This window comes from Psammomys obesus, unplaced genomic scaffold (genome assembly GCF_907164565.1).
Source record: "Psammomys obesus unplaced genomic scaffold, mPsaObe1.curated_primary_1811, whole genome shotgun sequence".
NCBI classification, from domain to species: domain Eukaryota; kingdom Metazoa; phylum Chordata; class Mammalia; order Rodentia; family Muridae; genus Psammomys; species Psammomys obesus.
The window spans coordinates 23,984,435-23,999,390 of record NW_026596039.1 but is presented as its reverse complement, the minus strand read 5'-3'; the positions used below and the strand labels follow the sequence as shown (position 1 = coordinate 23,999,390).

At 43.1% G+C, this 14,956-nt stretch overlaps 1 protein-coding gene across 1 annotated transcript in view; it reads right to left on the bottom strand.

The window, feature by feature from the left end:
- Positions 1–1,678: 1,678 nt before the first annotated feature.
- Positions 1,679–14,956, bottom strand: part of LOC129687667 (zinc finger protein 416-like) — a 42,718-nt gene continuing 29,440 nt past the window's right edge. Inside the window, exon 4 of the mRNA XM_055622165.1 lies at positions 1,679–3,799. Coding sequence (XP_055478140.1) covers positions 3,130–3,799 — 670 coding nt within the window. The 3' untranslated portion in view covers positions 1,679–3,129. The remainder of the gene's footprint in view (positions 3,800–14,956) is intronic.

The window sequence follows — 14,956 nt, the reverse complement described above, 5'->3', positions numbered from 1 at the left end:
TATAATGAGACCTGGTGGCCTCTTCTGGCATGCAGGCATACATGCAGGCAGAATGCTGTATAAATAAGTAAATTTTTAAAAAGTCAGTGATGTACTGATACACTTTAGTGTAGTGGTTCTCAACCTGTGGGTGGTGACCCCTTTGTGGGTTGAGCAACTATTTCACAGGGGTTGCCTAAAATCATCAGCAAACACGGATATTTGCATTATATCAATTCATAACAGTAGCAAAATTATAGTTATGAAGTAGGAATGAAAATAATTTTGTGGTTGGTGGTCACCACAACATGAGGAACTCTATTAAAGGGTGACAACTTAGGAAGGCTGAGAACCACTGCCTTTGAGTATACTTCATTTTTGTTCTATTCTATTTTTCTTTTATACATCACAAGGCCTGCTTGTTCCTAGGCTTTACCCACAAATGCATCATTTCCAATTGCTATCACATGATCCACTTCCTGTCCTTAGAAAGCACTCAGATGTGGTAAACTCCAGCCTATACCAGGCAAAAATGCAAGGCTACCACCATCTCACATCACACCAAAGGCCTCTGCAGGAGATCCTGTCCCTCAATCTGGGAAAGCATGAATAGGCAGAAGTCTGTGCAGACACTACAAGATCCTGTGTCATATGCCTCTGTTCATAAGGATAATTGTACTCCTTCTAGCAGGTATGAATATGGCTATACCTTCACGGTTAGAAAATTCTCACCCCAGGGCTGGAGAGATGGCTCAGTGGTTAAGAGCACTGGCTTTTCTTCCAGAGGACCTGGGTTAAATTCCCAGCACCCACATGACAACTCATACCTGTCTGTAACTCCAGCAGGCAAAACACCAATAAACAGAAAATACAAATAAGTTACATTTTTTTAAAAAGAAAAATCTCACCTCTTTAGAAAAAAGAAAGAACTTAAAAAAAAAAAAAAAGCAAGTTAACAGAAATGCCTAAGCTTAAAGAGAACAGCTGGGCATGCTGGCACACATGCAATCTCAATTCTCAGGGGACTGAGGAAGGAGAATCCAGAGTTTGAGGGCACCCTGGGATCAGGGGACCCTCTCCCAACATAAAAAAGGAAAACAAAATCCATAGGCTTTGACATTTTTCTCAGAAATATAAAAATCTTTCAAAACAGATTCACAAAACAAGTTTTTTTTTTTCTTTCTCTTTCTATTCTTGTGTGCGTGTGAGAGAGATACTATGCAGCACTGGAATTCATTATATAGACAAGGCTGCACTCAAACTCACAGATTCACCTGTGTCTCTGAGTTCTTAGACTGAAGACATGAGCCCCCACTCCCTTGCTTGGAAACAAGGTTGTGTGTGTGTGTGTGTTTCGTTTTGCTTTGTTTTGTTTTTGTTGTTTGCTTGATTTTTTTGTTTGCATTTTAATAAGCATACATAAAGACAAAAAAAGAAAAAAGTAATAATGAAAGAAAAATAGCAAAAAAGAAAATGTGTGTGCTGGGTGTGATAGCTCACATCTTTAATCCCAGCATTTGAGAGGCAGAGGATGTGGACTTCTGTGAGTTCTAGGCCAGCCTGGTCTACACAGAGAGTTCCAGGCTTTTTAGGACTAGACAGTGAGAGTATGTCTAGAAAAGGAAGGAAAGAAGGAAAGAATGAAGAAAGAAAGAAGAAAGAAAACTTGGATGAGAAGGACAGAGAAATTTCCCACGGTCTAACAGCAGCTGCTGTTCTTGCAGAAAACCTTGGTTTTATTACCATGATCCACATAGAAATTCACAAGGACCCACAAGGGTAGTGGACATGCCTGTGGTGCACACACATACATGGAGGCTCTAACACAAACCCACAAAATTAGGCAAATCTTTACAATAATACAAGAATAATGCAAAATTAACACTACAATGAATGCTACTGCAGAACTATTAAAATGATTCAAGTAAACACCTCACAACTTACAAATCATCAGGGGAGATGTGACAAACTGGCATCTGATATACTCCAGGAGGAAATGTGAAATGCACAACCACTTAGAACAGAATCTAGTAACTTTTTAAAAGATGTATTTATTATGCAATACAGTGTTCTGCCTGCATGTGTGCCTGCAAGCCAGAAGAGGGCACCAGATTTCATTATAGGTGGTTGTGAGCCACCAAGTGGTTACTGGGAATTGGACTCAGGACCTCTGGAAGGCCAGCCAGTGCTCTTAAGCTCTGTGTCATCTCTCTAGCCCTCATCTAGTAACTTTTTAAAAACTTAAAACATGGGCTGGAGAAAGGGCCCAGTGTGAGACCACATGCTGCTCTTGCAGACCTGGGTTCCATTTTCAAAAAACACACTGGTTCATAACCATCTGTAATTCTAGTTACGGGTATCCAATATCTTTTTTGAGCCTTCATAGTCACCAGGCATGTACTCAGGGTATATAACTATATGCAGACCAAATACTCACACCTGAAAACGCAACAAATACCTAAAACATAAAGGCTGCACTTTTACAGGAGAGCATATGGTGCTACACAGAGCTGTTCCCCTACAAAACTAGTGACACTTAGGAGCACAATGGTCATGAAGACCTTACAACAGTCATTCACGCCAGGGACTGCAACATTCAGTGAAAGAAAGAAAAGAAAAGCAAGTGAGCAGCCAAAACAACAACAAAAATATGTCTTATTTAGATGGAGACCACTCTGTTTCTGCCACATTCAAACTCCGTCACAGGGAAACTCCACTTCACACTGGTGTAGTCAAGAATGCAGGGTTTCCTCTTGCTAAATTCTCCAGAAGGCATTAAGTCCTTAGGAATTGGAAGATGGCAATAATCATCTTGTCCCAATGTTCTTATTTGATGAGTAACTTCCAATGGCTGGCTTCTTCACAAAGGCCACTCTCAGGACTTCTGTTAAAGTCAGGTTCACTTCCACGGCTTGGCAAGGTTGGCCAGTGGCTGAAGTCTCTCTGCATCCTCTGCATTCACAACCCTATCTGGGCCATGTGTCTGTTGCTATGAGCAGACCTTTGCTCAAGAGCCTTCCCACAGTCAGTGGGTTCATGATGTATCCCAGCACCATGGCCTCTTCAGTTAAACAGGATAGAAGTGTGTGTGGGGGGGGAGACATTCTTGATTTTCTTCCAGTGAACATTCTCTTGCATGGATAGGGTAGATCATGAAGATTTCCCATGTTCACTGCCCTCACTACTACTTTCGGTATGAGTCTTCCGGTGTCTAGAAAGTCCAGTCCTGTAGCAAAACACTTTCCCACATTCCTTGCACTCATGATGCTTGGCTGCAGTGTGAAATCTCTGATGTTTAATGAGGCTGTACTTCGCAGTAAAGACTCTCGCACACACATTACACTTAAAAGGTTTTCCTATGCTGTGAACTTTTAGGTGTTTCGTGAGGTGCGAGTTCTTTTTAAAACACTTCTTACATTCCCTGCACTCAAAAGGTCTCTCTCCAGTGTGCGCTCGGGCATGATAAACGAGGCTGGACCTTTCCTTAAATGATTTCCCACAGTCACTGCATTTGTAAGGCTTCTCTCCAGTGTGAACCCGATAGTGCTGCATGAGGCTAGACCTGTTCATGTATGAATCCCCACACTGGTTGCACTTATATGGCCTTTCTCCAGTGTGAATTCTCTGATGCCCAACAAGGGAACGGTTATGTTTGAACTCTTTCCCACATTCACTGCACTTAAAAGGCTTTTCTCCCGTGTGAACTTTACAGTGTTGATTCAGATCAGCATTTTGGATGAAGGACTTCCCACATTCGCTGCACTTAAAAGGCTTTTCTCCCGTGTGTATCCTCCGGTGTCGGATGAGCAGAGACTTACAACTGAAGGCTTTGCCACAGTCGCTGCATTGGCATTTTCTCTCCTTACTGGGCGAGGTCTCTCCTCTCTTGGTGCTCCTGGGTGGCTCCCCATGACTGCGAGTCACAGGATTCCTGACAAGACCTGAGGGAGTGTTGTCTGTGCTTTCTAAAGTCTTCTTGGACAGGTCACTTCTGTTGCTCTTTGTAACTGGAATTCTGTGCTCTGTTCTCCGTAAGGGTTTCTCAGAACGGCCCAGATGTTGGCTTTGAAGCATGGTTGCATTAAGCCCTCCTTCCGAAGAAATGCTCTGCTCACAAGATATCTTTTCAACCTCAACTCCTTTGCAGCAACACAGAAACAGAGAAACAATGATAAAGGACATGGAGACTTTAAATGGCAACACACACAAGTACTCAGCACACAGGATTTCTCACAGAAACTTCAAAATGGGAAGGGACTATGATAGTGATGAAGCTGGAAGGTCCCGTCCCAGGAAACATGACAGACAACAACATGAGAATGACATGCAGGAGTGCTGGGGACCTAAACTCCTTCCTCAGAAAATGGCTTTCTGCAGAGCCTCAACTGTTGGACACCGTCTGATTAGGTTTTTTCTTTCCCCCCTCTACTTGACACAAGTTAGGGTCATCTGAGAATAGGGAACCTCAGCTGGAAACATGTCTCCATTAAATAATCAAGGGTCATTTTCTCAATTAATGATTGGTGTGCATGAACCTAGCTCACTGTGGGTGGTGCCATCACTGGCCAGGTGCATACATCAACAACTTCCACCCTCCAAATACCTGTCCACTTACTTGGAGTCAAGAATCTCAGTGCAGGGATGAAAGGATATCCTGAAGACTCCAGCTGAGTGATGTCACAGGTTCCAGAAGGTATGAGTCCTAAAGTAAAACACAGGAAAGGTTAATGTCCCATTCTAAAACAGTGATTCCTATGGTAATTCATAGGAATAAAAGCTAATGACAAAGACCCACTTGTAGTGGTATGAATGAAAGTGTGCCCCATAGACTTATAGGGAGTAGCACTGCTGCAGGTGTGGCCTTGTTGGAGTGTGTGTGGTCTGATTGGAGGAAGTGTATCACTAGGGATGAGTTTTGAGGTCTCAGATGCTCAAGCCAGGCCCAGTATCTCACTCTCTTCCTTCTTCCCATTGATCCAGATATAGAACTCTCAGCTACTTCTCCAGCACCATATCTGCCTGCATCCCTATGTATCCCACCATGATGACAATGAACTAAACCTCTGAACTGTAAGCCAGCCCCAACCAAATGCTTTCTTTTATAAGAGCTACCATGGTCCTAGTGTCTCTTCACAGCAATAGAAACTCTAAGACACCCCTGGAAAGGTCTTGCAAGAAAACCCACCAAATATTGTCTATATCAGTGCCACAATTTCTGCCACAGGCAGACCCAAGTCACCTAGAGGAAGAGAGCAATACCTGGGTCATAGGAATGACAGGAGTATTTAGTTTCAACAACCATGGGGAGACAATCAGTATGAACTCTATTAAACTACGATAAGATTTCTCTCCCCAGGCCACCTCCTGTGTGTTTGCTGTACTTAAGGGAGAGAAGATGGTTATGTACCATGACCAGGTCTCTCACTGGTACTTCCTACTCCAAGACAGTGGGGAAGGAATCAATGTTCATAGGCCAGATTTGGGAAGGAGACACTTCTCTCTCGAAAAGGAGCCAAGCCCACCCAGACAGGATGTTCTTATAGAATGAGCCAGGTGTGGGGTGAGGGGAATCCTTACCCAATGAGGACATGAGAACAAAGACCTCCATCATCACATGGTGGTATAGATGCCTCTGAGAGTCATCAAGTAGTGTCCATTCCTCCCTCAAGAAGTAGATAGCCACGTCATTAAAGGCCACACAACCCTGTCACAACAAAGAACGTTGAGTTAATAAGAAAAACTCCCCTTTCCTCCCCTTTGGACTTCAAAGAAGCAGCCAGTCCCATTTAGCTTCCTTCTTCAGAGGGCACCAGGCTCTACATCCACTCAGTCGCTACTCAAGGTTGCAATGAGCACGGTATTCAGCACCTACCACAAATGGTAGGTGCACAAGTGAAATTTACCTAGTCTTGATGTTTGGCATGGAAAGTTCCACCTTTCTACCAGACAGTTCCTCTACATTATGCCAACCAGATTATGTCCAGAGTTGAGTCCACTATACCCCTGGGATATGAGCTGGGAGTCCATCTCTTCTACTTTCTGTCACCATGCACATCACTCTTCATAATGTCCCCCCATTTTAATTTTAGTATTCAAGCCTACAGCTTCGCATCTACTGCACGACTCCCAGCTGCCTATTCCACCATGTCCAGCAGATCTCAAGCACCCCAAGGGCGTTTGAGCATTCTTAATCCATCTCACTTCTAAGCATTTTCTAGTAGTCATCACTGGAACTTGAATACCTCTGAATCTTAAGAGAGTGGCTTCCATAAATGAAACCTGTCCATATAGCTCCTGCTCTGGACTTGAGACCTTATATTCTATCATCATTTTCCATTAAAATCGGATAGGAGAACAGCTAGCAAAAAGTCTCAAAGCACTGTAATCCCAAACATCGCTTGCATGGGAATTGAGAAGTGTGAGTTCCTGTGGCACCCTCCACTTACCTCTCCATGGTCAGTAGATGTCTTTGCACTTACTGGAATCTGTGAATAAAGAAGGCTATGAGTGAAAAGCCTCCCGCTCCCCTGAACAGGTCTTGAATCCACAGGGCTTCCCCAGGCTCTTTAGTGGATGTGCCCGAGGACCCTACGCCTTTGAGAAATTCCGACTAAGAGCCCAGCCCTGGTTGCACTCTAGGACTCGTGGTGGGGGGTACAGGGGAGTGATCACGTGTTACGCACCTGTGCCTGGGGACCCTGTCCAGCTACAGCAGTCTGACTCTGCTGGACAGGTGGGTCCATGGCTGTCCTCCCTAGGCCTGCAGCCAGTCACACGGGGTCGTCGCAGACTTCAAGCCTGGTTCGGTGCCAGAGAACAAAGCCTCGCTTCTCTCACGCCTTCCAGTCCTGGACCACCAGGGGTAAAAACTAGTTTTCCATTGACCTGACCTGAGCATCGAGGAAGACAATTACTTGCTGGCAACCACTAAGTCTTAAAGCTTTCCCCCGCCCCGCCCCGCCCCGCCTCCTTTTTTTCTTTTTCTTTTTGTTAAAGCCCAGGGAAACGCCAGTTTTCATTGGCTGAGCCCTTCTTTGCTGTCTCTTCTGGGTAATGTAGTTCAGAAAGGATGCACCCTGGAAACCTGGACACTGCAGCGGAGGTATAAGCTGATGAAATGGCATGCAAGGAATTAAACGGAATGCTGTGGACAAGCGCCGAGCTTACGGAGACACCAGTGTTTCCATTTCCATGATCATCAAGCCCACAGTAAGGTGGATGCCTGGGTCTGAATCTGGTATTCATTCCCAAATTTCCCTGCTTCAATGGCAACAATGCCTTATCTGATGTGTGAAAATGTGAAAACAGTCCGAATTCTAGAAACAGGTCTCCGCAATTCCAAGATGCACTTTCCATTCTCCTCCACCTGTATTCCTGTTTTTTCTCGTGGGCCTATCAGGTGTCCATTATGGCAGGGCGAAAAGCCCAGATCTATAAGACACACACACACACACACACACACACACACACACACGCACGCACGCACGCACGCACGCGCGCGCGCGGTCCCCTGCATCCTTTCCTCTTCCATTTCCCCACAGTTTCACTGTTTTCATAGGTGGGAAGGATGTTTCGGATGCTGTGAATAGAAGAGATGCTAAGTCTTCATTGTATGTTATTTTGCTGCCTTTGATTCCACTTTCATGTCTCTGCTCTCTCGACTCTCATCTCTGCACAGAGTAATGATTAACCTCCGAAGGTTTAAGGAGACTCCAGAAAGCAAGAGATAATAAAAAATTTCTGCCATTCTGGAACATTTCACAACTTGATGGTGAATGTTGATTCTGGGAAAGGTGGGATTCAATATTGTTATTGACCATGTGAATGGTAGAGAAAGGCCTAACATTTTTGTCCTTTCTGCACCGGTCATCAGTTTTTATTCAGTCTCCTTTCTGTTGGGCCACAGTGTGCTATGAGGAAGAGGTGATGAGGTGTTATTGGCATGGTAAAGCACTGGAACAAGGGGTGGGGAAACCTTCTCCCTTCTTAACTCAAGAACAGGAGATAAACCATAAAGCTGGGTGTGGTGGCACAGGTCTGTTATCTTAGCACTCATGGGAGGCAGAGGCAGGCAGATCTCTGTGTGTTTGAGGCCAGCCTAGTGATCTACATAGTGAGTTCCAGGCCAGCAAAGTCTATATAGAAAGATAATGTCTCAAAAACCAAAATTAGAAATTTAAAACAGTAATAATGACAACAATAATAATGATAATGAATATGAGGAGAAGGAGGAGCTGGCTGTTGTTGCTGGTGGTGGTGCACACCCTTAATCTCAGCATTCAGGAGCCAGAGGAGGGCAGATCTCTCTTAGTTCGAGGCCAGCCTTGTCTACAGAGTGTGTTTCAGGCCAGCTGGGGATATATAGAAAGACCTTTTTTCAAAAACCAAAGTAATAAATATAAAATAATAACGGTAACAACAATAATAGTAACAGCTGAGTGGTGGTGGTGCACGCCCTTAATCCCAGCACTTGGGAGGCAGAGGCAGGCAGATCTCCATGAGTCTGAGGCCAGCCTGAGGCCAGGACAGCCAGGGCTACACAGAGAAACTCTGTCTCAAAACCAACAATAACAATTATAATAATCAAAATAGATAAATCCTTGTCTTGAAATATATTAGAAAAGTAGATGCTAGAGTATTCTTCTAATGTTAGCCATAAAGTGGAGCTGGCCACCGTGACATGAACAATTATAGATAAATCTGATACACATATTATAAAATATGGCCATAGCAAAATTCATAGAGTATAGTAAAAGCTACAGGAAATTCAGAATCTGAGGATAAGAGAATATCGCCTAGAGAGATCAACATGGGTAGTAGGGGGAGCTATACAGACATCAACAGACTGGCCATAAAATGTCAAATGGGTTCATTTTTAGGGAGATTTTCAGGTATGTGAGGTAGCACAAGAGAACCCAGCTCCTGTATTCCAAGTGACTAAACTTGAAAACTATCTGCTAACTTAAAAAAAAAAAATCATCATGCAGGGTGCTAGAGAGTTGGTGCAGAGGTTGAGAACACTTATTGATCTTGCAGAGGAGCCCAGTTTGATTCTCAGCATCCACAAAGCAGTCCATAACTGTCTGTAACTCCAATTCCAGGATGAGTCAATGCTATCTTCTAACCTCCGAGGACACCAAGGAACCAGACATGTGCATGGTGCATATACAATACATATGTGCTGGTAAAACATTCAGACACATGAAATGATAAATAAATCTAAAAAAAACTAACACAATGTACAAACTTCTCAGGAACATTTCATTGAATGTGCAAACATTAAAATATAGTAACAAGTAGTTTATAGTTGCTACAAAATTAAACAAATGGGTTGCCTAAGCAGACTAAAACAGATTACTATATGCAGAACTGTAAGAACAATACTCACTACTTACTCTTCTTTGTCATTTTCTTTTCATGAAACTATCTCCTTGTTAAATTCACTTATATCTCACTGAATTTGCACAATAAATTCTGTGATGACAGGTTTAAACAACAACAAATTGGGTTGAATAGGTTCAATGACTTTTCTCTATAAGCTCCGGTGTCCTTCAGATTTTATTTAGAGTGCCCTTGTGAGGGGGATCCTGCAGGTAGACACAGTAGGTTCAGTTTGGCATTACTAACCTGGATCAAGACTTCAAGGACTCGGCTCTCAGGCATGGCACAGCAAGATACATTGCAAACGGGGAGAGTCATGAAGCCAGCATAGCTTCTTGACACAGTTCCAGCAAAGCTGAGCTGGTTGCTATAATCCCTGCCCTATCTGTAACTTTTCAGTTTTGGCTCTTTGTGTTGTATTATTGGGGACTTTCTGTATTATGATTCAGTTTATGTCTTTTCCTAAGAAAAATTAGGTCTGAGTCTTCTCAGGAAAATCCTAAAATTAGCTTTATCTGGCCACTATTTGGAAGTCTTCCTTATGATCTGGAGATTAAGCACAGATAAGCACATAGCTAGATGAGGCAAATCTTCTTGGGGTATCTGACCCAGAGCAAACTCAAACAGCATAATTAGTGCAAGGTGACAGTGACAACTGACAAGCTCTGATTGGCCAGGAGAACAGTTACAGATCCAAGGTTTCTTTCTTTCTTTCTCCTTTTAATAGGCTTAGAGCTTTCTGAAAATGTAGTTAAAGATAAGGAATTATATAGGGTACACACCTAGAGGAATATAATTCAGTAAATAAAATAGATTGACGAAAATAAACTTTTTTACCTTATAGCATAGCTGATGAAACATACAGTAAAATAAGTATTAGTATTTCCTTTCATAAAAAGCCCTATTTAGCTATTTTCTGTTTGTCTGGAGTACTCTCAAATAGCAGACATTGGCAGCCTGAAAGCAGGTTGTCATATATTAAATGTGCTTGCTTTGGAGGAGCATTCTTTAGATTCTTTAAGTTGGAGCCATAGGGATAATAATAATAATAATAATAATAATAATAATAATAATATCTGTTCTGTTTGTATTTTCTAATTGTAACTGAACTTGTAGCCCTGAATATGTAATGAAAAACCACGTACCAACTCTGTACCACTTGGCAAATTATTAGTCTGTCTTTGTTCTATGAAACTTGTATAAAAAAAGAAGCACCTGGTTACTAGAAGTCAGAGCCTCAGAGGCAGCCTGACTGCCAAGTTCCCCTGACCATTGCCTGACTCCCTCCCATTGCCAATACCTTATCTCCTCTGCAGGCAACCCTGTCAGCAAAGACCCTCCTACTCTCCATGCTGGGGAATCCTCAGCACAGGCTGTTCATTCTCATCAAATTTAAACACTATAATTTGTAAAAAAGTTCTCCTGATGTAATACAATCCCCAGGAAGTGTAATTAAATCGGAGCTTGATTCAAGGTAGTGTCATCTCTTCCAAGAAGATGTGTTCTAAGGATAGGGTACCTGTATTAGCTTAAGGGCCTAGGAAGGCTCTGGCCTGGCCTTCATCATACAGATAGTATAGAGGTCATTTGGGCTATTAGCCACCCCTAGTCCTGGGTGTAGGAACTTGATATGGCCTAGCCCAACAGATAACTCAGATCATCAAGCTATTAATTACTTCCAGTTTCCAACTTTCTGGAAAATCAGGTTATATGCCCTACCCTTTGAAAGAACAGTCCTGGGTGCTTAATCTTGTTTTTCCTGGAGATCACAGTGTACAAGAACCTCAGGCTCCTAACACCCTTGTACTCTTTCTTAATCTCCTCTTTACCTTTCCCCATGAGTGTGTTTAGTTGCTGGTTTCAGACAAAGTCACATGGAGCCTTAGGTCTATCTAATTTGCTATGTATCTAAGGAAGACTGAACCTCTGATGCACTACCTCCACTTCTTGAGTGTGTACATCACTACTTAGGGTTGCTGTTGACAGAGCCCATGGAACCAGATCTTGGGGCCCAGAATTTAGCATCTGAATACACAGAGCACCAGACCAATCTCCAGCAGTGGGCCTCTTCTTAGGATTGGTGTTGACATAGCTCAAACTCTAAGTGAGCTATATCCTTATGAGGCAAACATTCTACCAGTTCATTCTACCATTCCAGCCACTTTCAGTAGGTTTTGACATCACCATTATGTTGGAACAGCCTTAAAGTATTTTGTTTACTGATTTATCAATGAGCTGATTTGTTTGTGCCCATTTTTGTACCTCTGAGTTTGCATTTGAATAATGCGAGAGAGAACAAGGTTTCAGATCCTTCAGAACTGGAGTAACAGGTTTAGATGAAGCCAAGTTTGTTATGTGGGCACTGGGATTTAAACTCCATGTATCATGGTTGCTAAACAGACATTAAAGCTTACCTTATCTCTGAGTGTACCAGGCCCTGGGAATATTGATACCTTTCTTCATAAGGTCCCACTGACCATTGTGTTCAACAGGGAGCAACAAAAGTAAAGTGAATAAACAGATTCCATCAGAGTCACTCCTCTCAACCAGCTAAGTCACATAAAGCCCTCTACCTCACGCTTCCCAAGTATAACCAGATTTCAGTAACTGCTCTCGAAGACCGTCGAGTCGAAGCACACACTCCCTGTCAACATGCACATCTCTCTTGTCCTGCACCTCTACTTCATCTTGGTATACAAGGTCCAGCCGCTGAGACTACTGCTCAGGTGTGTTTAAAAAATAGTATTATATGTTTGGGTGTCAGCCTGCATGTATGCATATGCAGCACATGCATGGAGGGTCTATGGAGGCCAGAAAAAAGGTATCAGATGCCATGGAACTGTAGTGACAAACGGTGTGTGTCCCAAGTGGACGTTGGAAACTGAACCTGGGTCCTTTGCAAGAGCATCAAGTGCAGCTGGGTTTGGGTGCATTCTCAGCATTCTAGATATTTACCACACCCTGCAGTTACAGGCACACAAACATACACATACACACAAAATCCCAAACAAAATCAACTAAGCCCCACCAGATCTCTGAATTCAAGGCTAACCTGGTCTACGAGTGAGGTCCAGGATGCTACGGCTGCATAGAGACTCTGTCTCAAACAACAACAAAAACAACAAAACACCAAACAAAAATAAAATTACTGTAGAGAGTGTAACACCCTAGCACAGTGGTTCTAAACCTATGGGTTCCAACTCCTTTGGGGTGGTCGAATGAACCTGTCACAGGGGTCACCTAAGACCATGGGAAAACACAAATATTTGCATTACGGTTCATAAAAGTAGCAAAATTACATTTATGAGTAGCAATGAAAATAACTTTATGATTGGGATCACCACAATATGAGGAACTGTGTTAAAGGAGCACAGTATGAGGAAGGTTGAAAACCACGGATCTTGTCTAAATAGGAATCCAGAGGAAGTGACATGGCTAAAGGGGGAAAGCCACTATTTAAGTATAAATTTAAGTATAACCATCTGAATCCACATGGTGGAAGGAGAAAGCTGACATTTGCAAGCTGTACCTCTGACTTTCACAATTTCAGGGACATACAGACACAAACACACACACACACACACACACACACACACACACACACGTTTTTTTTTTTTTTTTAAGTGAGTAAAAGCTCATGAATGTATTGTCTTCATATCAAAATAAGATTAGAACTAGATCTTTTTGCTTTGGTGCTTGCCACCCCCTCCCTCCCTGGCTCCCTCCCTTCCTCTTTCTCTCCCTTTCCTCTCCTCCCCTCCCCTCCTCTTTCTTTCTTTCTTCCTTTCTTTCTTTCTTTCTTTCTTTCTTTCTTTCTTTCTTTCCTTTCTTTCTTTCCTTTCTATTCTTTCTTCCTTTATTGCTTTTTGGACAGGGTTTCTCTGTGTAATCCTGCCTGTCCTGAAACTTGCTCTGTAGACCAGGCTGTCCTTGAACTTGGAGATCTGCCTGCCTCTGAACTGGAGTGCTGGGATTAAAAGTGTGGGCCACCATCAATAGGCTGCAAATGCAATCTTTAAGAGTAAAATTAGTAGGTAAAAATCTAGTCAGAGGGGGCTATAGCTGGGATACAAAGTAAATAAACTGTAATTAATATAAAAAATAAAATTTTAATTAAAAAAATATAGTCAGGCATGGTGGTACACGCCTGTGATCCTGGCACTCAGGGAGCCAGAGGCAGGAGAATCACTGTGAGTTCGAGGCCAGCCTGGTCTACAAAGTGAGTCCAGGACCGCCAAGGATACATAGAGAAAGCCTATCTCAAAAAAAATAAATAAATAAAAATAAAAAATAAACAAGCAAACAAACAAGGGAATCCTGCAAGACCGATTCACTATCAGGGACATTAGCCCTCTGCCTAGGTTCAGGACCTAGACTTCAGGGTACTGACATAATCAAGTAGGCCAGGGGACATGTGTCACTCCATTCAGAGTCCCCAGGCCAGTTGACTGGGCTGCCCAGAGAGGGACATGAACAGGGAGGTTCTTACCCAAGGCTTAGAACCAATCACACAATAATGGTGTAGATTTCAGACCTGTCTAGGTGCCATCTCTCGAAACCTTTTCGCTTTCTTCTTTATTTCCAATCAGGGTTTCTCTAGGAAACTTTGGCTGAACTAGACCATAGACCAAACTAGCCACAAACTCAAAGATCCACTGGGATTTAAGGCATGCATGCACCAATGCCTCCGGCCCACTTTCCTGTCTTTCTGCACAGTCTGTTCTGGGTAATGTAGTTCAGACAGCTGCCATAGAAACCAGGGCAGTTGCAGAAAGAGAAGGTGGAGGAGGATCCGTGCATAAGGAGTTAAATGGACTCTTTGTAGACAAAGTCATAGTTACATATGCACCAGTATTCCTGATTTCCCGGGAAGCTTTTGCTGGAGTCTTTTCCTCTGAAGCTTATCCTTAATGACACAGTAAGGTGGCACTTTCCTGCGCTGAACACCGTTATGCAACCCCAAATTCCCTTAGCACAGATGCACAATAGAAAAGTTACTTGTGATAGCACAATATCTGGTGTGTAAAAATGGGGAGAGTTTGAATTCTAGAGATCAGTGGTGAAAGAATATGTCCAAATATGTCCCTTCTTCCTTTCTCCTCATAATTCTTTCATTTTATTTACAAAAGGACCACAGCAAGAACCCTTCACACAAAGATAAAGGCTGAGATGTCTATTAACATGTCAAAGCTGACACTGGCTGCCAAGTTCTCCCAGGATCCCTCTGTGTCTCTACTTGTTACAGGAGGCTCCTGGCTGCAGTACATGACCCCTACTCTGAACTCTCCAGCTCTTCTGGCCTATATAACTCAGCGGTTTTTGCCTATGCTAGTCTCTTAGCCCAGGCCGCCCCTCTTGGTTGGTGGCTTCTCGCCCATTTTCCTGACCTCTGTCCTCCCATGGACTGGCTCAGGGCCATGTTCAATCTGGACTCTCCCTAATGTTCCCTGCCTGGCCTGAAACGCACTATGACAGGCTGGCTTCTAATCCCAGAAACCCACCTGGCTCTGCCTGCAGTTCTGTAATTTAGGAGACGGTCAGCAAGCCCGGCCTTGTAGCTCAAGGAAATATTGGCACATCTATAATTACAAATCTC